The 24,791-nt window shown below is 38.5% G+C and overlaps 3 protein-coding genes across 3 annotated transcripts; all 3 read right to left on the minus strand.

The window, feature by feature from the left end:
* Positions 1-197: 197 nt before the first annotated feature.
* Positions 198-6,217, minus strand: LOC102720169 (RNA-binding protein 208). Its single transcript, XM_006659543.2, has 12 exons — positions 5,819-6,217; positions 4,670-4,731; positions 4,290-4,392; positions 3,890-3,966; positions 3,737-3,798; positions 3,556-3,643; positions 3,245-3,320; positions 2,307-2,337; positions 2,077-2,199; positions 1,277-1,368; positions 914-1,087; positions 198-824 (listed from the first exon to the last, which is right to left on the minus strand). Exons 1-12 carry the CDS (start codon positions 5,969-5,971, stop codon positions 531-533), a joined length of 1,335 nt encoding a protein of 444 aa, XP_006659606.1. The 5' UTR covers positions 5,972-6,217; the 3' UTR covers positions 198-530.
* A 1,998-nt stretch (positions 6,218-8,215) lies between these two features.
* LOC102719887 (eEF1A lysine and N-terminal methyltransferase) lies at positions 8,216-10,165 on the minus strand. The gene has a single exon (XM_006659542.3). It carries the CDS (start codon positions 10,155-10,157, stop codon positions 8,604-8,606), a length of 1,554 nt encoding a protein of 517 aa, XP_006659605.2. The 5' UTR covers positions 10,158-10,165; the 3' UTR covers positions 8,216-8,603.
* A 1,212-nt stretch (positions 10,166-11,377) lies between these two features.
* Positions 11,378-18,032, minus strand: LOC102719607 (auxin response factor 21). Its single transcript, XM_006659541.3, has 13 exons — positions 17,630-18,032; positions 16,666-16,764; positions 16,483-16,539; positions 16,231-16,395; positions 16,062-16,146; positions 15,743-15,833; positions 15,456-15,620; positions 15,247-15,369; positions 14,803-14,878; positions 14,590-14,728; positions 12,601-14,435; positions 12,222-12,412; positions 11,378-11,796 (listed from the first exon to the last, which is right to left on the minus strand). Exons 1-13 carry the CDS (start codon positions 17,783-17,785, stop codon positions 11,643-11,645), a joined length of 3,336 nt encoding a protein of 1,111 aa, XP_006659604.2. The 5' UTR covers positions 17,786-18,032; the 3' UTR covers positions 11,378-11,642.
* Between the last annotated feature and the right edge of the window lie 6,759 nt (positions 18,033-24,791).

Genomic DNA, 24,791 nt, shown 5'->3' on the forward strand with positions numbered 1-24,791 from the left:
TTTGAAAAATTGAATTTAAATTCATGTGATTTCTCCATGATTATCACGATTATCACCGATAATCGGTTCTCCGCCGACACACGGTTTCAAAGAGGAAAACAATAAGTGAAACCCTGTTCATCACTGACGGCACAAATAATGACCACAGATAAGCAGAGGATAGCAACTGGAAGCTGCAAGATCACAGGAAAATAACCTTGGGCTACATGATAAGACTAGCCCTCTTTGCCCAAGGTGAATCCTCAGATGGGCATCAGGAGAGTTTTACATTGATCAATCGCAAATTCACATTCCATCAAATACATCTGTTACTCTGTTAAGGCGAACTACTTGGACCAAAATAGAAAAGAAAATGGTCAATAGTACAACAATAATAAGAAGATGATAACACAATTCCGCGACAAGCAGCGAACCCGGAAGAGCACTCACTCAAATGGTACAGAAACCAGAAAATAGGAGAACGGAAAAGAGGAAGGCCAGGCCTGCAGCAAACAAGCCAAACACTACAAATGCCTCCCCTCCTTTTAACCCTAGTTGTAGTACATGAGCTGTTGCGCCGATGACTGGTTCGGGTAGCCGTCGTAGAGAGCCTGGGAGCCAGCAGCAAGAAGCCCTGCAGATACCTGCCCAGCAAGGCCATGCTGACCAGCAATCTGCCCAGCTGCAGCCTGGCTCAAGGCAAGTTGCCTCTGATATGCCACGAGCTCAGCTGCCGTGAAGCCTTGCGGCACGCCTGCCATTGGTACCGGTTGATACGAAGGAAGCGGTGGCGGCAGTGGCTTAGAAGATGTACCAGGTGGGGTAGGTTTGTTGCCCCATGAGCACTAAAAAGAGAACATGGGAAATTGCATAAGTAATCATGTAGTGAACTGAAAGAACAGATGAAGTATTATTTGTTTAATTTGGACAATACCTTGATCGGCTTTCCGCGCACTACCAATCCATTGGCCATCTGAATAGCTAATGCTGCTTCGCCATGGTTACTGTATCTCACAAAGCCAAATCCTTTATCCTGTTGAACACGAACTTCCTCGATAGCCCCAACGCCTAAATTATAGAAGTGGCGGTGAAGCTCATCTCGGTTAACCTGACCAGTTAAGTAAAAGATCAATTATAGGTGTCTTAAAATTTCTAGTTAATAGAAGATGAAGTGAGAAGTAATTAGAACACATGAAAGAAGAGAAAAGTGCTAGCACCAATGTTGATAGGAGATGAAATGAGATATATAATTATAACATATTAGGAAAAAAACTGGGTTTGCAACAATAGTTTCTACCTCATGCCCAAGGTTGCCAACATACACCGTAGTACAATCAGGATTGTTCTCTGGATTTTCTTTACTTCCAGTGTCCTGGCTTGCCTCCATTCCTGCAGAATTAAGTTGACAAAAAAATCACAGAATTAGAGGCAAGGAATAGGTATTAGTCAAGTCATTATTATTACAAACTAGCTAAATAAAGTGTATTTGCTATGTATCGAAAAAAATAATAAAAAACGGAAGTGATCTGCATTCCAACAGCTTTTCAATTTTTTACTTTTTGCTACAGGAAGCACTTGCAGATTTCAACGGTGTTTGCAGACAATACATATATCCATGAAAATTCAGTCAGTTCCAATCTTACTATATCAAATTTAAATTTTTTTCCTAAGGTAAACATAAAAATGCAATATGCTCTTGTCCAAAAACAGGTACACCAGAAATAAAATGTGAACAGGCTACTATGTAAAATTGAAGAACTTTAAAGGGTTCTATCATAAAATGCAGTGTAACTGTGTAAGTAAAGGTAGAATGCCAGATTCACCTCCATATTTGAAATATGACACCATTGACTTTATTTGGTCTTTGGTGTTCAAGTTATAATGTTGTAAAAGCACTTTAAGAAGAAAATTATACACGTATGATTTTTATGTTTTCAAACTAAATATTTGAGAGCTATTGATGGCCAATGTTTCAAAATTTTGACCGAGTAAAGTCAAAAGTGTCATCTATTTAAATACAGAGGGAGCAGCTCCCATGCTATTCAGATGAGTAGCATAATACTGTTTTAAGATCACAAAACTAGTAAAACGGCTAACCTGGATTACTGGCACTGCCGTTTGTTAGTACAACCGCATTATGATTGTCAGTTTCTTGTTTCTCTTCTGAATTGTTCTTTGTTGCCCAGTTACACCTTATTTGTCTGCTTCCAAGCCATTTGCCTATTAAATCATATTAGTTTGCAGAAGTCAGAAAGTTACAACACTGGAAAGCCAGTAGGTTATAAGGAAAAATGAATAAATAGCATAAGCTCTGTTTGCATGTTTACCAGTCATTTCAGTTATAGCTGTCTCAGCTTCCTGCATTAAGTAAAATTTCATGAGCTATAATAGGAATGAAACACTAGGTGCAACTGTAGGACTGGACAGTCTCCAGGGTTTACTGAATTTACAAAAGAAACTTCAGCAGATAATAAAATTTTACCAAGCCAAGATACATGCAAAAGGAAAAGAGGAAAAAAACTGACACTTGGAATTCGCATAACCTTCATACAACATCAACGACCCCACATATGCTACAGTTTGAATATCAGCTATGGATTTAAATGACATAAGGAACCAGAAGAACTAAAATTAGATATACAATTAGTCAAGTACCATACGAAAATATTTGAATACTAGCGTATTGCCCATGTGTTGCAACATGATTTTAATTCAAGAAAATCATCATTAACCCATTATTACTATTATTTTCTGCATATATCACCTCTTAATTGCTTTCCATGGTCATTTCTTTGTTCCACAAAAAGTAGAGTGATGGGGGTGGCTGATATGTGGGCCTCTAGTCCGATAATCCTTTTTCCTTTTAAAACAACGGGGAGTTGGTTGTGGATGAGTGGCAGATTCACCACCCACCACCACTAGTTTTTATAGGAGAATAGATTAGAGAATATGGAATCATAAAAAGAATAATCAAAATTACCAATAGGCAAGCATGAGAACACAACATTAGATCTCATCTGAAACTAACAGTACCCAGTATACAGGTCAAGAACAGTTCAGTGAATTAAATTACAAATTTACAACAGCAATGGCTCTAACAGAACTCTGGTTGCCAGGAAAAGAAATAAATAAATAAAATAGGCAATTTCTGTGGTATAGCTAAAACACCAGAATAATAGGTAAAGTAAGTTGTGGCAGACTCATCACCCAGGGACCAAAATAGTTAAACATCTGCAAAATGGAAAAAGGTCTGAGTTGTTCATGCCTGTTGATTACGGAAGGAGACAAAACCATAACCTCTGGAGCGTCCAGTTTTGTTATCCCACATGACTCGAGCATCACTGATCATAAATGACACAAATGAACAACTGAAAAGCTACAGAAAAAAATGATAGAAAACAAAGAAAAATGCATGTAGTTCAAAATCAGCATATCATAAACTTAAAAAGAGATAAACTTTATTTATAGAAAATTGAGTCACTTGAATAACACGTAAGAATTGCAAGGTATAAGTTGCAGAATGCAGATAAAAAATTATCATATGGTCTATCATGTTACAAAGAACTAAAGACTTACGAACAAGAAGGATATGCTGAGAAACAGGCATAAAGAGTTGCATCATTCACTTCAGAACTTAAATCGCCAACAAAAATATGGAAATGCCCTGGAGACAATGCAGTGGGCACAGTTAACCAAATAAGAATTATAATTAGAAACGAATAAAGGACAGGTGATGGTTTCATTAATAATATCTTACCAGATGTATCCTCCCTCTGCGTACTTGCATACGCCCAATTCACCTTGATTGCTTGGCCACATCTGTGCAAGAAGGTCCGTAATGAAAAACTCTAAAAGAGACTTAAGGTTCTGAAACCTATGCTGTTGAAGTTAATGGAACACTGGAACTTACATGTGACGACCATGAAGGGTCATTATTGCAAGAGCTGCTGACCGCCGATCATAATAGTCAACAAACCCAAAGGAAGACTGTAACAAAGAGCGAATTTTTATCAAACAGATGAAAGTTAACCAAATACAACGGGTCCCAATTAAACTTTGATGCTATTTGACAAGCTATGCACCAAATCACACAAAGAATGTTAGGAAATTATTATGACTAAAATCAGGTCAGGAATGTTGTGGATTAGAATAAACTGGCTTCTCGAACTTTCATGAAACCTTGGGCACAGTCTTTGGATGCATGAGGCATTAAGAATCTACTAAGATGAAATCTCTTAAAAACAATCATTTACGATGTAATTTTTTAGTGCTCTAATTATGAAACTCAAATACAGGATGCATAAGCATACCTTCTCCTTCCGAATGAGCTTGCATCTTTCCACAAGGCCAGAACTCTGGAAAACTTCGATTAGAAGACTCTCAGTAACATTAGGGTGCACATTACCGACATACCTAGTTGATACAACATCATGGATTAGAAAACTAAAAATGCTAAACTTCAAAATGTTAACCAACAATCATACAAATTGTACAGTTTCTACCAAACTAAGAAGTAGCACCACCTCAGTGGTAAATTGTGCATAACCATAAATATAGCCACATGTGTTACCTTTGAAATTCCACATTGGTAATGAAACAAAACACAGTTGGGCATATAAAAGAAAAAATAAAAAAGGAAGATGTACATCATATATGAACATGAAAGCAGAAAAAGACTGAAATCACTCACACACTGCGACAAGTGGATGGATCAAACCCAGGGGGGAGATTGCCATTTGAAATAGGCTCCATCTGCAAAACGTAGAATGTCAAATAAAAACAAGAATCAAAGACTAATGCCAAACAAGCTAGTGAAGCCAAAAGCACAGGAAAACAAATAAAAAACAAATAAGTAATGAGAAAAGCTAAAATGCCGATGTGAGATACAAAGGAGAAACAAATAATCTATCTAAGAAGAATAGGTACCAAAAATCTAAACTATAGGGGAAACAAACCGGTAGGGCAGGTATACACCCTCACCGCCCATCACGCGAAACATAGTTTCTAAGTCATCTGTTATCCATTAAAAATGATATGGTGATGTGATTTTGATTGTTAAGCCAGCATGCCAAACCTATGTTCTTTGAGCAGCAGTGATGTCGCACCATTTAACCAAGCTATGAATAAAGATCGGTGTGTCATATAAAATTATGCAATTAGAAACCTTGATGAGATTGGAGAGAATGGCAAAAAGCCTAAGGTGATTGGAGAGAATGGCAAAAAGCCTAAGGTGAATCAGAAAGCATTTTGATTAAAAAGATTTTATTATCTACGAAGAATGTGCACTGAGCCAATGAGGTAAAAGGGCAATGTAAACAAGCTCAACTCTCCCAGGTTCATAACAAATGAAATAATTCATACAATAATTCCATGCGATGTTTATATGAATAACGTATTGGGTGATATGATCCCTTTCCTCAAAAAAAGTAAAGGAAGTGAAACCCAATTCTTCCTAGCCATGTTTCATCCAACTCAAAACATGTCATCTCTTTTTCTTTTGCACCAAACTAACTTGGCAGCTAGCACAGCATTTGCCATGAACAATGGCATGCAATTAACGACCTTTATGAAACTGAAGATAACAACAGCACTTGCTCAATTCCAAAGAACATAACTTTCTATCAAGTAAGAACCTCCTCTAAGGCTTTAACCACATCCGGTAAGCAGAAAAACTCAATCGAGATGCAACCTAGAAAGGAGGGGAAATGCACAGAGCAGACAACCACCTTCCTGGCTCGCAAGCAGATCGGCGCGTGTTACTGCTGCCCAACACGCGCGCACAATGACGCAAACAACAGATCAAGGAGAGAGCGAACGGGAATGGTGGGGGGAGGCTGACCTGGGTCATGGCCGCCGCCGCCGCCGCCGCGAGGACGCCGGACTGGTACTGCTGCTGCTGCAGCGCCTGCTGCATCAGGAGCGCCTGCTGCTGCTGCTGCTGCCTCAGCCGCTGCTGCTGCTGTTGCTGGTGGTTCCCGCCGGCGCCGTTCATCTCCTCCCCCTCCCCCTCCCCTCCCTCCTCCGACGACGCGGCGAAGACCGGATCGGAACCGCCCCGGAAACCAAGGGCTCGCGCGCGCCGATCGACAGATCGGGCGAATGGATCGAACAGATCGAAAGATTTCGGAGCGAATTTCTTGCGGGGATCGAGCTCGATATAGCGGAGGAAGAGGAAGGTGAGATTTTTCTCGGTTTTTTTTTCTCCCTTCTGTTTTTTTTCCTCCTCGTCGGGCTCCAATGGAGGTTAGGGAGGAGGGGGGTAAGTTGGGGATTTTCCCCTACGTAGGAGATGACATGGACCTGACTGACAGGTGGGCCCGGGCTTTCCTGGCTCTTAGCCTGAAACTGCATGATCAAAAGTAGGATAGGTTTTCAAATTTTAAATAAGGAATTCACTGTGGTAGGTAAATGCCTATTTTGTCTAAATATCATGTTATATTGAATTATATCTGAAAATTCAATAGATGTATAGGGTTTACTGTGTCGCTAGATGAAGATGACATGACAGAGGTAGGGCCACGCTCAACTTGGGTTGGAGAACGAGGTTTAGGCAAAAAAAGAAAACATGCAAGAGAATTGAGTAGGTTTTTATGTCTAATTAAATATATAAGAGTTAGCAATATTTTGATATATCGCCAGTTATGGGATGTCTAATGACAAGAAGATAGGCATATATTCGTATAGTCACATACTAATATTTTTATAAACTCACTAAGTAAAACATACCTACATATTATAAATAACTAATGTTTTTTAGGATGATTCTGAAATCTTAAATTACTTAAATATGTATTCTTCATCACAAATACCTCATTTGTTCCAGAAGTGAGCAAATCTCGTTTGAATCTTATACCAAAATATAAGTATTCGTGTACTAGTTCTATCAATCACACTTCTAATCCAAAATTCTTCTAATTTTATCCTCATTTATCCTCACCCATGTACATTCATCATATATTAAAGGACACTATACTATTTTCTTCTTAATCTTGGTAATGCTAAAAAATATCTAGAAATATATATATATTTCAGAACGCATAGTACTTGATTTTTTTTTTTTTTGCGTGGATATGTATCAAGTCGAAAGAGATGAACACAACCGAAGAGATTGTAATTAACTCATTCAGTATATGATGCATGTGTATATGTGTAATAATAACCTTAGTACATCTTTATACATACAAAACCCTAAACTCTCCTGTAAAGTTCACCCATATCCCAAATTACAAAACCAGATATTTCAATATTAGTTTAGACAACATTCTCATCTGGATGGTATCTGTCCCTGTGGTACAGTGGATGGGTAATTTTGTCATCCAACCATATCCCTCTCAAGTAATTGTAATAAGTTAAAATGAGAAAGTAGACGAAGAAACTAAATAAGGAAGGACTGTGATTGGTTGAGAAGAGGTAAGTGGAAAAGTAGTTTTATATTGAAACAAATATAAATCCTAAGAGTAGTTGTATCTTGCGACGGAGTACTGTCTAATTTGGAGACAAGACAACCTTTGGAACGGAGGATTTTTGAAGCAATTATACGGGAATATCGATTTCGGCAAATTAATGTGTTCCAAATGTGCTTAATTGCTTCATATTATTCTCCAAAACACCACAGAAGATACTAACAAAAACATGTTATGTTTTAATACAAAATATTGGTTTTTCAACCATATAATAAATGCTGCTGCTCCACACATGAACAGAAGTGAATTACACAAAAGCTAGCCAGAATAAGAAGAATATTATCCTTTCTGGCATGTTTGGACCAATCGGTATTCTTATTGTGATATGCCACAATTCCACCTTGAAGTTTTTTTCTGAAAAGAAGGGAAACCAGGTCAGTCACATATGGTATAAACAATGGCACAATCCGTACCCAATATTAACTTTGGAAAGAATATATTTTGACAGGGCAATGCATCGACAAAACTCATATCGAACATGCTAAACTAGAAGATGATTTGTGCTTTATTTTAAAATTATTACCAATATCAACACCATCAGACAACATAATTCACAGGCATGCAAACATAATTATTGATTCAAGTGACGTACAACAAAATGCACAGTGAAAAGGAAATCCATTAGCTAAAATAAGAATTCTATTATGAATCTTTTCTTTTAAGAATAATCCAATAGCGATTGATTTAAAACATGCAGGATTTGTATTGTCTTCATGACTGTTAACAACCCATAATGGCTAAAAGGATGGAAAAATCTTCATGAACATAAATACCTGTAATCTGATAATCTGATAAAAAGCTATAGCTCTTTGAGCTCATCTTTCTGTACTCTGACTACTCAAATTATCTCCTTTTCTCTTCTCTTAGCTGTCAGCATGTCTCATTGGCATTAACTAACTAAATATTCATCTTGCACCGCAAGTGATTTGTAATGGTATCTCCACGTTTGCTGTTACTTGTCCAGTTATACAAGATCTGAAATACAGCAGTAAGTACCCCGAGTTCACACATAGGAAGAACTGCGGAATCTGAAATACCAAACCCAATGGCCAGTTCAAACAGGCTTCTTCATTTGAGATCGGAAGTGCCATGTGATATTTGTTGTGATGTATACACAGCCAAACACAGCAACTTTCTGGAGCAATACAGTGATTTGGAATGTCAAATTCTCGTTATGTGTTCCAAAAAACCCCCAGATAATGTCCTCAATTCTGTCAGAAAGCTTCCTGAACCATCAGAAAGGATAGTTTCAACTGGCGACGCTGTGGCAACTAGAATAAAATTTTCGCCATTACCAACACTTATTTCATACAATTCAGAGAAAACTCGGCGAAGAACATCAATCAACCCTTTATAGAAGGTTCCATCTGCAGCAGGAGGGATTACGTTCAGTATCAAAGCCCCATTACGATGTAGGATCGTCCGTGCAGCAAGAAGAACGCTTTCCTGTGTCATCTCCAATGGTGGTGCACTGACTCCACATATAGGATCACAGGAGTCAAGATCCACCATAATTGCCCTGAAATTCATATCATGCTCCCCTTTCCGAGCAAAATCCTGGATTGTTTGAATAGCATCACCAACACGGACTTGGAGGAACTCATCCTCCACCAGTCCAAAATGGCTCCTTGCAACATCCAGGACAACATCATCGGCCTCAATCCCTAGTACATCACACTGAAGTCCCATCCTGATGGACATTAGAAGAGCGCCGCCACCGATGCCGGCACAAAGACACCTCGGCTTGTCACCCAACCGAAAACTCTCATCCATGGAAGGGGCGATCACGGCGAGACCGGAAGCCATGGCCTGTAGGTAAGGCTGGACTAGCTCTCCACCCACCTCAGGCTGCAATGAACCACCTGCAACCTCATCCAATGCTTCCAACAAGCAAGAATCACCCGGAGACGATCGCCGCACAAGGCGCACCTGGGTTTGGACAAGGAAAGGCGTGCGCTTGAACCGCAATCTGCGGCGCAACTCAACCGGATGCGGTGTGCAGTCGACAGCCACATCCTCGACAACCATCTCACCAACCACAGGGCCGGTGGCAACCTTGACCGGAGCAATCCGGAGGAGGTCATCATGGAAGGAGAGCAACGGCACGTCGGGGATGGCATTTCCCCCAAACGCAGCCCTGGGGCATAGAGCTAGGAGGAGCGGGAGGAGCCGAGCGTGCGCAGGATCCGGGTCCGGGCGAGCGGCGGCGCAGGAGACGACCCCCCGGGGAGAAGGCGCGGTGAGCTCAGGGCCGACGAGTACGAGGCGGGACAGGTGGCACTGCGGCTGGGAGGAGAGGAGGAGGTGCAGGTGGCCGGCGCGCGTGGAGAAGATCCAGTCCCGGTGCCGTCCCGCCGGCACGAGCATCGCCGCCGTGCGCGGGGCCGGGGCGGGAGGAGGACGGAGAGGGGAGTCAAGAACCGCCACGCGGAGGAACCCCGCGCCGTCGCCGTACGGGCTGGAGGCGTCGTGGAGGAGAGGGTTGGGGAAGGAGAAGGCGACGAAGCGGGAGGGCTCGACGTGCTGCAAGCGCTCCAGCTCCGGGGAGACCGCCATTGCGAAGACCTGGATGACCAAGAACGGCTTCTGCTTCTGCTTCTCCGTCCGGCGTCGAGTCGTCGGGGCTCGCCGCGGCGGCGGCGGCGGCGCGTTTGATGGCGGCGACAAAAAATCGCCTTCTGTTTCTCCACCGGCTGGTTGAATCTGTGAGTTCATATGTCTCTGTGTTGTGGGGCCAGTAGGTCAGCGAGAAAGAAGGATTATGATAGTATTTGCCGTTTTTTAATTATGTTATTTGGCCTCTGTTTTGAATATTTTCTATCGTCCTCGGCTTATGTTTGTAAGTTAAAATTTAAATTTCTGAGCTTAAATTTAAATTTAAAGTTGACTTTAGAGTATTTTAGAGTTTTTCATCGTATTTTATTTTTTAGTCTTTCGTTAAAAACACATATAAAAGTTTGTATATAATTATTTTTTATTTGTAAATATCTTGTTTTATTTTTCCTATAAAAAACCAATCAATCATCCCCTGTGAATGAGTTTAAAACTGCACTCCATTAGTCATCTTTAAAAATTCATTCTTTAGAGAAAGATGGGTCGGTAATCTTTTTAGCGGGTGACAGCGTATTTACAAATAAAAAATAATTATAAATAAAATTTTTATATATGTATTCTTAGTGCTTTAAAAGTTAAAGCTAAAAAATAAACTTCGTTAAAAAACCCTAGAATCAACTCTAGATTTAAGGTTAAAAATTTAAATTTTTGTTTATAAGCATATGCTAAAATGAAAAGACAAGGGATAGATAATAGAATCTTTATTGAATCTTAGACGATTAAAAAAATGACAGTGAGAACACTTCCAAGTGTGCATAGTTAAGATGCACACATCCAAAACACAATTCTCTGTTAAGTTGCAACGAGATTTTGGTACTCATTCAAATACTTCGTCCCAGATATACAATTCGACACTAACCAGTGACTGACCATTTCCATTATCTAAAAATAAGGTCTCAAAGATTGTACAAGATTCCAACAAAAATACACGATCAACGACGCCTCACGCATAAAAGTGGTGTTTTTGTTCCTTCATTTAGATCTGAACAGCTTACAAGCAGTAATATCTGACAATCTCCGTGCTGAAGCTTACAGCAAAAATATATACATTGTCGTATAATTGTATAAACGTATGGAGTTATGGACGGCTTTACAAGAGGGTAATAAGGCCATCAAAACATACAAAGAATTAGCACATCTACAACACTGCAACAGAGGGAATGGGATTCAGTGACATTACACCGTAATATTCTCGGTGACATTCTATCACTGACGTGTGGGTCCAGACACATGCGGGTTCCATATGTTACTGACATAATGTCACCGAGAATGTCATGGGACAATGTCACTGAATTCGAATCCGCAACGGAGACAATAGTCTGAACTCTGAACAATGGAGTGAACTTTAAAGGAGGAGCTCCTGTAATGCACTCCATGACGCCAACACATCCTTCCTCTTGTGTCCATATTTTTATTGAATTTTTATGTCGATAAATTTCATGTAAGCTCGAAGTTTCAGAGCCAAAATTATCATTGCCTATCATCCTCTGCACTGTCATGAGAGTATGAGACTAACGTCAAAAAAGTTGATCTTGTGGAGACAACTACAATATGTATGTAAACTGGATTTTGATCAGTTTCTATATTCTAGTCGCCGGTTATCCTCCAGGGATGACCCCCATCTGAGCTGCTGCAAGCTTGATTGGTTAGAAATCTGTCTCCAAAGTCGCCAACTAATCTCATCTGCATTTCTTCCTGTGGAGAAAGAATCCTGATACACCGTACGCATTTCACAAAGTCGCTGCACATGCAAAGCCACCAATTTTTTAGTTATAACAAGATAGAAAACAGATTAACTTTGAAAGTGAATAAACATGAAGGGTCTGAAGAAAATGTAGTCACGTTATTATTTCTTGATAAAATGAGATCACTGCAGCCAATGTGTTTGATTGTTTCTAAGTAACGAGGAGTTGCTTTTAGGGTCACCACATTTTTTGACAGGTAAATGTTCAGTTGAAGTTAGATAACATTCTTTGCATGTTGGTGAATCTAAGCTCACACAATAAATTCAGAAGCAATATGTTGTTGCTCCAAGGTCATGTTCAAATAGGCTAATCCCATCCATAGATTTGTCTCCGGTACCCCTTTTTTTCACGTCTCCAGAAAGACGTGATTGTTAGTTTTGTGTGCGTGGATGAAAAATAGGCTTTGTGGAATTTGACTTACTCCCATGGATCATCGCCAACTAGTAGAACATCCTTCTCGTGATCTTCATATACTAGCTTCCAGCCAACTCTATTTTGATCACCAAGTTGCCCCTCAATACCAAACATCCGAGCAACGTCGTGTTTGAGCTCATCATATCCAGAGTATCGATTGATGTCAATTGATCTTCCCACCGCACCGCGTTTGTGTACCTGTAGATAATTATTTTCATCAGCACAGTGCACGCTGCAATAATCATCAGCATGTGCAATAATCTCATGAATTTTCTTTAGAATCATCCTAAGAATATGACTTCTTAAAGACGCTAGTTTATTTCAATCTGCTGACTCGATAAAAACTGGTGTGAAATGACAAGTTGAGGCTAAGCTAGATAGCAAACCTTGGTGTAGGTTCTCATTCGTTGATGTGCAGGACCTGCTGTAGCCTGAGAATTTCTATTTAAGAATGGAGTTTCATTGATTGCAGAATCTATAGAATTGAATGCCATGTCAGCAACTCCAAATGAATGTGAAATCATTGAAGACGATAACTCTTGTTGAGAATCCTTTGATGAAATGTAATTAGAAATTCCATTTCCAGGCAGCTGATCCATGTATTTATCAGTTTCAATGTCATTTGCAAGCAGGTCTGCATTAAGTGGTAAGCCCAGTTGACCATCAATATTCACCCCGAATAGAAGGTTGTTTCTTGGATCTGTAACCTCAAACACGCTATCTGGAACTGTGTCTTTTAGAAGGGGGTGCGGATTGAAGGATAAAGGTTGAAAGTTTTGTTGCAATGATCCGTCAGCCTGAGAAAGGCAAACCGAGGTAGCTGAAGAGGATGTATCCAAGTAATCCATTTGAGGGTTGTTCTTTATGCAGTCTTGTCCAGTAGTTGGCCTTTGCTCTGTCATCTTGGGAATCATCATTGTTTGCTCAACATTTTGATATGGCTTTCTGTCCTGTTCAATCGTAGGACCCAACACAACAGATGATTGAGATGTCTTTCCTGCTGTAGTTAAACTTTGGTTCTTGGAGCTACTTTGGATGGGTTGCAAAAGAACATGATTACTATTAGTGGATGGTGATGTTGAAGAAGATGAAACATCATCTGTCTTCAATAATTGCAGTCCACCAGCTGCATGTAAAGAGCTAGCACCCAAGGAAGTAACGATGTCTGGTTTTGCATTGGGAATGACATTCCCAGTTAAATCTTGAACTTGTTGGTGAGACTGAACCTTATGTTGTGTTGGGTACAGAGCATTGTCACTGTTATGTAAACTAGTAGCTTGGGTGGTTACCTGTACACACTGCTGAGGAGCTGATTGTGAACTTATCATTTGCTGTTGCAAATCCAAAAGCATCTTCTGTTGCTCTGAGATCAGAGGCTGCTGCGGTTGTAAAGCCTTTAGTAGTTGTAATTTCATTTGATGATCTGCTATCTGTTTATTTATATTTGCGTCAGCGGAAACATGAACAGGTTGCATCTTTATTTGCTGATCCTGTACTGAGTGCTGAACCTGCTGGACAGGTTGTAACTGTTGTGTTTGCTGCTGCTGTAACTGTTGCGTTACCTGCTGGTGCTGCACATGTGATTGTTGCTGCTGCAGAAGCTGGATTTGTTGAAGACCTCCTTGTAAGACAGCGTGACTTTGGACCAAAGGCTGCGTTTGCTGGAGTTGGGCCTGGACAACAACTTGAGGTTGCTGCAGTTGTGCCTGGAGAATGACTTGAGGTTGCTGAAGCTGAGCTTGGACAACCAGTTGAGGCTGTGGAATATTTATGTTTGGCTGGTTGCCTTGCACTGTTTGAGTAACCACATGCTGCCTTTGTTCAGAGTTGCAATCTTGAACCACCTTCTGCGGTATTATAACACTTACTAATTGGTTTGGTGTAGCTATCGCTTTCGCTAACTGTTCTGTCTGTTGGTTTTGTTGAGGTACCAATGCAGTATTAAATTGGATGTTGTTTTGTTGCAAGAATTGGGTGTGGAAACTGATTTGCCTTGATAAATCAGTTGCAGCCAAATTTTGTACAGGTTTTCCACTTAACGGGCTTAACAACTCTGGTTGCACAACCGAGCCAGGAAGTGAGTTATTCTGCATGTTCATCCACTGAGCTAAATTTAGACCAGTCACTGCATTGTTCTGAATATTCAGATCTTTCTTGCAAATCTCCTCACCAAGCCATGGCATGGTCCTCTTAATAACACTGTCCATTTCAGTCCCTTCATCTACAGATACGATTCACATATTATAAGCTAAGAAATCATAGTTTTCTGTTAGGAATGATATTCGGTTGAAAATTTTAGTTACAAGTCTGATACAAGTACTAATCATTTATAGAGTGTCATTTTATCAGGTCAGGAACTGTAGTTCTCTAATTACCTGCCATTCCAGGTAGCCTCGGACGTTTTGCGGTGAATAATGGTGAGGGGTAGATGAAGAATGGAGCAATGACAGGCTCTACCTCCCAGAGGGAAACCCTAGTGCGTCTCTCACTTGGTGCCGCTTCATCCCATGCAACCTGCATATAGATCTACTTATTCCAGAAAAAAAAAAACAAGGGGGGGGTATAGTTATGTATGCATCAGACCAAACCTGAAGGTTGCGCCAATGAGAGGTTTTCCACCTTACTGGATCCAAATCACTTATACCAGTTATTGTACCCATGTACCTGCAGGAAGGTGTCACAAACTCTCAAGTTCAGAAAACAATTGTATTTTAAAAAACATCACATATTCACAAGTCCGGGAACATGAACACAGTCAACACAGAGAACTGAATGCAGGGAAATGGTGGTGCTCCCAAAACACCCAAGTGTGCACAACACACCAAGGGTCTTTTTAGGTCCAGTCTGTATGAGAGTCCCCCTGGGAATTGAGGTGACTCGATATCCAACCCTTAGAGGGGTTAGGATAAGAAATTTTCAGTTGAAAGGATTTGAAGTAACAAGAACATTCTGACTCTTCAGTTTCAAACAGCTGGTTATTCCAGAGCATCCAATATGTTACACAAATAAACATATAAGTTGGCAATCTATACCTTCTTGTTCCTGACTCTTCAGTTTCAAACATCATTCTGAACCGCATGCCAAGAGATAGTTGGTTACCATACACTGCCTTCTGGTATTTGGCAAAAGGAATCACAAATTCTGAAGGACTAGCCCTGAATACACAAAAAACAGTACTACTCCAAATAAAGATCACATAATGTTTCTTCCTACATTAAACCTTGCCAAAGATGTTGTTTACCTTGGGTTATAGTATATCGTGAATTGGCTGTTATTTGCTGCAGCATGGGCTGCTGCAGCAAGAACTCCAATATGCATACTATCACTAGATAAGACAGACGATGAGAGGTTTGTAGGTTGCCTATTCGCTCGTCTGATCCCCAATAGGAGTTGCTGTCTTCCATCCCTATGGTCAAAATGAAGGAAGTTTAGTAGTCCCTCCAGATTGGTTTGTTACATCAACATTTTCAGGCAGGAAACAGTTTACTATCCATAAAGTGGTAAAGGAATTTGACATAAACGGTTTACCTAATAAACAAGACCGAATCACCAGCGAGTAGTCTCTTTCCACTGACAAATAGGCTCCAGCCCGTGGTCAGTAAATGCCTTTTAGGCTGGCCTGATGAAGAGAAAGGGAATCGTACATTTTGACAGATGTATCTTAAACACAATAAATAGATTGAAGCACGAATCAACATAGATTTTCCTGAACTTTTTAGTACCAAAAGGCCAAAGCAGACATACGACAGTTGAATAGGGGCTTTGTTTACAAGAGTATGGACTTTACTTGTGTTAGCTTTTACTCATGCGTGAAAGAACACATTCAAATATTATTTTCTCTCTGTACCTCGGTATATATGACGAAATGTCCAAGCATTATCATGCAAATCCCGAGCCTGCAGTTCCTGGGCAGGAGGCTGCATGGAGAAGTCCTACACATAAGACAGTGCATAAAAGTTAGAAGAAACCAAGAAAGAATCAACACTTCGTTTTTCATAAGGCTAAAGTATGCTCACAAGGCGAGGAAAAATCCTCTCCGCAGCACGGCGTGGCACAGAGAACCCTCCATGAGTGCTTGTATCACTGGCGGTCAGTGTTTTGCAAAAGAATTCTGTTTGTGGCCTGGTTTGTTTCAGCGCAAGCTCTGATGCTAGCAATGTTTCCTTGTCACACTGTGACACCTAACAATCCCAACTCCAAAATCATGGCGGTGCTCGCACATCACATAATACAAATGATCGAATTGAATTCAGGAAAGCGAGACCTACATTGCTAACTGGCTGGAGAGTCATTTGAGCATAAACCTCATCTGTGTCAGGATCAGCCTGTCATGTTGTGTTAAGAAATGCACCGTTATAAAAAGTTCAAAGCATCCTTATAACAGTAAGAGAACTAGTAAAGCGTGCAACTTTTTTTTTCCATTTACTGTTTTTCAAATAGGCGGAGATTACATGCATAGTGACACTGTGGAGGATGCATATCAGCTTTGATGGAAGATTTGGATAGCTTGGAATTTGTGCATCTGCATCCCTTCGCATAGATGCTGCAACCTGAAATTGGGTATCGAGGAATGAGAATTGTTCGCCATGAAAGTCCAGAGTCCAGACCACTTGCACATAACTTGCAAATTTACAAGCGTTGTGCCAGTAACTGAACTTTCGTTAACTCATACATAGCATATTACTTGTACACAACACACATGTTTTCTGTATCAAACTCAACAGTAAAATATAAGCAACCCATTAACATGAGCACTTTTCGTTTGCATTGAGTCAGGATCATCTATATTCTACAGATGAGAATAGTGTCTGTATAACTGAATTTGCTAGCAAGTGAAACAAGATCAACAAAAGTTGCATGTTCATAGTTGAAAGTTAGAAAAAGATTGGCTGTCTGCAAGATAAGAAATAAAAGGGCCTTTTGCTAAACAACATGTAAATGGGCGTCAAGAAAACGAGGACAGATTTGGCATTCTCCAGCAATGCATCAAACAGCACCAAACTTCCATGAGACGAAGACTTGATCTCACAATGAACAAAATCAAAGGGAAGTATAAACAACACGTGCGATTAGAGATTGAACCATTCCTCTCTGAAATGTCTTCCTTAGCACCAAAAAGAAAACAATTCCCAAATATTTCTCCTATTCAGACAAGGACACCGAGAAAAATGGAATACTTTTTTCTCCTCGACAACAAAAAGGAAGAAACCATTTGGATGGATGGCGAAGATCAAACCCTCAAGAACCAATTGCCGCCGAACACGGACACGAGGCAACAACAAAGAGACGAAAGATGAAAAAAAAAAGTAAATAAACCACAATAAAACAACAAGAACCAAAAAAAAAAGGAGAAATTTGTGTTCATCGAAGCAGCAGCTTTGATCAAGAATCGCAGGAAGCAGAGAAGAGCTCCACCTGCTCGCTGTGGCCCTGGGGGAAGTAGACGACGAGGCTCCCCTGCGGCGGCAGCGACACGAGCGGCCCGGCGCACGCGTACCACAGCTCCTGGTTCACCCTGGCCCCCCTCCCCTCCCCCTCCTCCGCACCTGAGCTCGCCGCCGGCGCCGCCATCGCCACCAACGTATCCGGTATCACACGAGCTCAAATCACGCCGCCTCAGCCTCCTGCCGACCCGGAGGCATCGCCGGATCGCCGCCGGCGAGGAGAGGAGAGGAAAAGGAGGCGAATTTGAGCAGCTCCCGAGGAGAGAAAAGACTCGGTAGCAGCGAAGAGAGAAGAAAAAAAAAAGGAGCAATATATTAGTGCAGTCTTGACGCTGGCCAAGCTGAGCTGAACTGAGCTACTGGCTGCTGTACAGTTTAAGCATCGGAGCAAATTTAATTGCAGGCTAATTACTCGATCTCTTCGCTAATCAATCAATCAATCAGAACACATCTGATATTTTGATCTGGGTTTCAGCACGTGTGCAGCGAATTGTATACGCGAAAATTCACACGAGCGAGCGTGCGTTGCGTTGCGTGTGAGACTCTGGATCTCTGAAGATGCATAGTATTTGTGGCCATTTTGTTTGCCTTGTTCTTTGTAGTAGAAAAGCAGTATAATGCTGCATTTTTAATTTGACTTGTAGTATTATTGCGTGCTACCTTTTGACAAGTTTGTTTCTTTTTTACCTTTTTTTATGCTGCATTTGTGACATTCTTATTTCTGCCTCTCTTCTTTTTCTTCTTTTTTGTGTACTTTTGTTGTGATTCCTTTTGAGGTTTCGGAGGCTTTTTCAGAAGTTGCCAGGGGGACAGTTTCAGAGCTAACCAATTCAGCTTGTTATTTGGAGCTTCTTGCAAATGGGTCCTCTTTAAATTCCATCAGCTCCAAATGAGTTCTGAGCTCTTCTTCAAAGCATATGAACTTTACAAGAATTTCACAAAAACAGTTCCATTCCTCTAATTCTCTTGAAATTTCACCAAATTGAGTAGCCCCTAAGCTAAATATCTGTATGTTATTAGCATGTACCGTGGTAAATAAGTGTCATTTCCCCACTCTTTTTACCACAAATTTTGTATGCAGATAAACCATACTGCTGTTACAGTGTTACTTACAACTTGGAGATGTTTTTTTTTTCTTTGAACACTTCAAATGACAAGAGCATACCATACCAACAATAGGAGCAATTTTTTTTTTGGTAACCACCTGTGTTAGGCAAAACTAAAGGTTGACGAGAACGCTTAACTACTACTACTAATACTCCACCATACGTGATAGCTTCATTGTGTTAGGCCCAGTTGATAGTTGACTGAATTATATGTGTATATATGGGACAAGAAAATTGCCCCATTCATTTTAGATATATCAAAATCAAAAAATATGGGACTGGATATAGAACTGTCCAAATTCAATTTTTGATTGAAAACTTTGGAATTTGAACACTAAGGAGAATTTGTGTGGGCCAACCAGCTCGCTAGCTAGCTGTGATGATAGTATATAGCAGTATTTGAGTAGTTTGAACACTCCACTAGCTGAATTGCTTTTGACTGCAGGCAAAATGTAAGGTAAAGTATTACAGTGCTTTCTTTTTGTCCACAATGGCAATCGACAACTTAAGTATAAGAAAATGCTCAATACACGCATGAGCCAAAATGACAGTGCAAAGAAGTTCGATACTGATATACTATATACTACCTTTGTCCCTAAATATTTTCCCTAAATATTTAACGCCATTGACTTTTTTATATGTTTGACTATTTGCATTATTTAATTTTTTGTCAAATATGTACAGCTATATGTATGTATAAAAGTATATTTTATATAAAAATAATTAATAATTATGTAATTTTTTTAATAAGACGAATAATCAAACGTGTATAAAAAAATCAACGTTGTCAAATATTTTGAGATGGAAAAAGTACGTAGTAGTAACTAATTAAGTTTATTCCAAGCTAACTGAGATAGGTCCCAAAATGTTGAGCCACAGATATAGTATTTTAAAAGTTTTTCCATAAGATCTGCTAGGGGTAATATAAAGATAAAAGTAAATTTTACAAAACTACAAATATTTTAGCCTAATTACCATATCGTCGATTAATTAGATGAATTATATGTTATAGTGTCCATAGATTGTATTAGGAATTCGTATTAAATAAAAAAGCAATTGAATATATTATGGACTCTTTAATTTTAACTTTTTAAAAATATAATACTTTTAGAATTTAAAATTAATAAATATGAATTGTCCCCATCTAGAACTCCCAATTTGTATATGTTATTCGTTTAATTAGAAATTATGAAGTTGTAACTGATATAGACTCGTTTTAAACTAAGCCACTAAAATCAATATAATTCAAAGCTAATAATTAAGGATCTAGCTAGAATTTGACTGGACTCTTGTTTTAACCTAAACCACCACATTTCCAAAATGGCCAATCAATACATTTAGCATAATCATAGCACCAAATAATAGTATTCCATGGAAAAACATGAATTAGTGACCAGTAAGAGATTCATCGAATATTATTTTTAATGCGATTAGATAGGAGTAGCACTCAGAGCCGTGCTAACTAGTAGTAGTTTGCTAGCTATATAGAGCTTGTGTTAGCTACTAATTACATACTAGCTGTTTGCAGCAAGTGATGGTGCACCTTAGCTTTGAATGATTGTATTTGTTTATTGTTTTGATCCAACGGATCTAATTTTGTTATACTACACCGCTAGTATATATAGTTGAAATTCTATAACAATAAAACTAAAACTAAAATATATAACTTTACGATAAAAATGTATATCATATATCATTTTAAAATAGATAAATTCATAAATACATCTTACCAAAGTTTAGAATAAAATATTTAATATACTTATAAAAATACATAAAATACATAGTAGATATACATTTTACTACACTGCTACCACTCTGAGTAAAATATACCGTAACATTGTCCTGTAGCTTATGTATCCAGCTAACAATAATGCATGCGTACACATTTCTTGCATAACAAACGATCCATCGACGCCGCTCCTACTCGATCATATCGTTTCGCCCAATAATAATTCATCAGTTTTGGCTCTTTCCAAGGCTTTTAATACTAGCATGTTAGAGCTACACTCTTTCTCTGCAACCCAAGCTCATGGCTCATCCATGGACCATGCATACTACCTCCGTCCCGTAATAACCTTTTTTTTTCCGTGTCCAACATTTGACCATTTATCTTATTTAAAATTTTTTTACGATTAATATTTTTATTGTTACTAGATGATAAAATATAAATAGTACTTTATATGTGACTGATTTTTTAAAGATTTTGTACAATTTTTTTCAAATAAGACGAATGGTCAAACGTTGAACACAGAAAAATGAAAAATAAGGTTATTATGGGACGGAGGTAGTATATTGCATATATATATATATATATATATATATATATATATATATATATATATATATATATATATATAAAAGCTACTAGTATGTAGGCTGAATTGATTAATTAAATGCCAAGCCGCATTGCATTCTGCGCATTCATCAGCCGATCCATCAGTGATGGGATGCAACATGGGACCTGTTGCTTGATGAACAAAAAAAAAAATGATCAATCATATATGCCGGCCGGTGCCACTACTCATTCATATGTATAATCGTTTCAGACTATACTTGAGCTAAATGCCCATGTATTACAACGGAATTAAAAAAGAAATGCATTGTTATTATTGGATAAAATAAAGAAATGCATTGTTATTATTGGATAAAATAATATAATTATATGCTGGGTATTGTATTTGTATTTAAAATATACTTCCTAATAATATTTTATATATATGTTCCACACTTCTACACATTAGTGCAAAGAGATGAAAGACAAATTTTTACCGGTCCATCTTTTCGCTTTGTTTCTACTAATAACCCAAAGTTTAAATTTTCAATCTTAAATTTAGATTTAGAGTATATTTTAGAAGTTTTTCATCGTATTTTATTTTTCAACTTTGACTTTTTAGATTGCTAAGAACACATGTGTGTATATGTGTATGTGTATGTGTGTATATATATATGTGTATTTTATTCACAAATTATTTTTATATACCGTTTGATTTTTCTCTGAATAAGCTAAACAATCACCCTCTCAAATCCTTTTTCAAGACGATTAATCGGATCATGATTAATGCAGAGTTATTTTAGGAGGTCTAGTCATGTATATTCAAATTCAAGCCTTATCTGCAACCGCCACACGCACGCGAAAGTACTCCACACGGGAGGAGGTCATTGCGTGAAAGCGAAAAATATTTTATAAATGCAACTTTTAATATATATATTCTTAGCAAGTAATGCTGAAAAATAAACTGCAGCGAATAAACTATAAAATCAATTCTAAAATTAGGGTTGAAATTTAAAATTTATAAGTATAAAAAAAAAGAGAAAAAGTACGGAAGTAGTAACTAGCTAGAGCTAGAGCTATAGCTACAGCTGCTTGCATTGCATTCAGAGATGGAGGATCGATGGCCGGGCGGCCGTCATGGGGCCGGCCGGCGGCATGGTGGTTGCGTTGCAAGAGCATAGCATTCCGACGGGGACGACGCATGCGGGCGCTAGGGCCCCCGGGGACACTGTTCATCGACGTCTCGTCGGCTCCTACCAAATGATATGATGATCAGACATTCATCTGGCAGCAAATCTGGATGGATTAATTATGCCATTACGTATAAGAATACACGTATAAAAGTTTGCTCTTATACCATTACGAATGATCGATCACCAGGATGAAACATGTCAATTCTGAACTAAAGCATGGCCGCCTGCCGGCGATCGAGACTGAATTTCTGTTTCACGCATCATGTACACAGCTCATAGTCTGAAGGCCTATTCCTCTTCGGTACAATTAGCCAAGAGAGTGAAATTTCCCCTGACCATCCTGAAATCAGAGTTCAAGCAATTCGAGAAAATGCGGTGCCCGCCAACCAAGAGAGTGAGAGGACTCGATGGAGAAATTATGAGTTCTCGACGATTTGGGAGGACAAACAAAGGATTAAATTATTAAAAATTAGATTTCTATAAAAATTATTCGGTTCCTACAAATAAAGTATAGATAAAACAAATGGAATTTTCCATTTCCACATATTCATAGAAAAAACGTAGAAAAAAATGATATTTACTCAAACCTTATATTTCTATTACCGCATATTTTCTATTTTTATGGGTTAAAATTCTACAAACCGAATAGCTCATTGGTTTTTCTTTTCAAAGGAAGAGCTCAGAGTTTCATTCTCTTTTTTATGAAGAATTAACAGACATGAGATGTTACGGCGAGAAGTTATCCTGCTAATTCTATCTACTACGGATTACCCATGAGATGAATGAAAATGAAATTATTTGAGGACGTAGGAGTATCTATCTATCTATTATATTATAATTGTATTATGATAAAGAAAGTTTTGAAAGGTGCCCTTGCGTTCACTCTAAAAGCTAGAAATTACCATGTTAATGGAATAAAAAGAGAAAAACATTGACAATTAGATGCGGTAGATCTACATTTTAACTCCAATAATCTAAGAAAAAACCCATTAGATTATAACGGTTAGAGTAATCGATATATTTGTATACACAATATAATTATATTTATAGAAATATAATTTAAAAATTGTATATGAAACCCAATCCATATTTAAGAAATAATATATAAAATCCGAACCTATGTAAATAAAATTTAATAGCTCTTTATGAAAACCAAAACTTATAGAAATAAAAATTAAGAGTCCTGTATAAATCTTACTCTGCATGTATTATCTAGCTTCGCATAAAACTGAGCTCGACAATACCTAGTTTCTCTTAATGCAAATATACGTAACTGTTTTGTGTATTACTCAAAACGATAATCAATAGAGATATGGGTATGGTATTCTCTCATAGGACTACCTCCGTTTGACTTTTTATCATTACCTAAATTTATTAATTAATAAATATAATATATATATATATATATAGATTAATTAGTATCATGTTAATCTAGGTAAAGTGAAAACATCTTATACTGTAACGGAAGGAGTACTGTATATCATCATAAATGTGAAATAAAGCGGGCGGCTACCCTGAATTCCTGATGAACAAACATAGTGTTGACCCCAGGGTTCGTGAAACCACGAAAACCGTGACGGTTACCGCGCTAACCGTGCTCTCCGCCGGGGCACGACTTCGGTATACCACAGTAACCGTTCGCAAATTTGATCCAAATTTAAAAAATTGAAGGAAATTTATAGAAAAAATATATGATGTAGAGATTGATTTGTAATGATGTTTGGTGAAAAAAATTGATGAAAAAAACTAAATTTATGAATGAATAAAAATTCAATACCGAAAAATGGTTAGGCAAAATAAAAAACGGTATTGTTCACACTTCATAGAACCTAGGTATTTGATACATGAGACACATATTTGAATGTTTGCAGCACTTAGTTGACTATGTAGGTGATACTGGATAGACGAGGCATATTTTTTATTGCGTTAGCTATTTATGATGTAGATAGTTAGTAATATTTTGTTGTAGGCTTTTGTTAATTTCCAGTATCTAAGCTAAGGTAAATTATATATGTACTAATGTAGTCACATGTTTGTAAACATGTATTAGTTTTATACGTAATATTTGATTCTAAATATACTTGTAATGCCAAAATTTGTAAAGAATTTAGAAAAAAATATGTTAAATTTTTCTTTTTTCCCATATAACATGTCCTAAATGTCATAAATATAGCTACGTAATAGTTTTCTATTTTTCTTATATTTTTACAGTTTTTTTCAAAATTAATTTGCACCTAATCGTCGGATTACACTAGCTGCGGTTTTCGGCCGATACCGTACGGTTTTGACCCAAAACCACGTGATTACCGCGGATTTTAAATTCAAAATTTTTAGATTCAAATTTATCGCGGTATCCGTGGGTACGCGGTACCGTGGTTTTCACGATTTCTACGGTTTCGCTTACCGTGGTTGACCCTGCCAGCTAAGGGTCGATCGATCTGTCTGCTGGAATCTCGAGCCACTTTGATCAGCAACCCTGATGTGATGCCAAAACGAGCACCTTGTCGGCGCCGCGGTTTATGCGATTGGACATCACTTACGCTTGATCGATGCGAATACATG

This window comes from Oryza brachyantha, chromosome 8 (assembly GCF_000231095.2).
Source record: "Oryza brachyantha chromosome 8, ObraRS2, whole genome shotgun sequence".
In the NCBI taxonomy this organism is placed as follows: domain Eukaryota; kingdom Viridiplantae; phylum Streptophyta; class Magnoliopsida; order Poales; family Poaceae; genus Oryza; species Oryza brachyantha.

Excerpts from the sequence above, each read along its gene's own strand:
- LOC102719607 (XM_006659541.3), bottom strand. The coding sequence starts at position 17,785 with ATGGCGGCGCCGGCGGCGAGCTCAGGTGCGGAGGAGGGGGAGGGGAGG. Across the intron at positions 15,621-15,742 it reads GATTCGGTCTTGTTTATTAG|GGATGGAAGACAGCAACTCC; the intron begins GTAAACCGTTTA and ends TTTTGACCATAG. Across the intron at positions 14,436-14,589 it reads GAGGCTACCTGGAATGGCAG|ATGAAGGGACTGAAATGGAC; the intron begins GTAATTAGAGAA and ends TCGTATCTGTAG.
- LOC102720169 (XM_006659543.2), bottom strand. The coding sequence starts at position 5,971 with ATGAACGGCGCCGGCGGGAACCACCAGCAACAGCAGCAGCAGCGGCTG. Across the intron at positions 4,732-5,818 it reads CGGCGGCGGCCATGACCCAG|ATGGAGCCTATTTCAAATGG; the intron begins GTCAGCCTCCCC and ends TACGTTTTGCAG. Across the intron at positions 2,338-3,244 it reads TCTCCTTCCGTAATCAACAG|GAAGCTGAGACAGCTATAAC; the intron begins GCATGAACAACT and ends TACTTAATGCAG.
- LOC102719887 (XM_006659542.3), bottom strand. The coding sequence starts at position 10,157 with ATGAACTCACAGATTCAACCAGCCGGTGGAGAAACAGAAGGCGATTTT.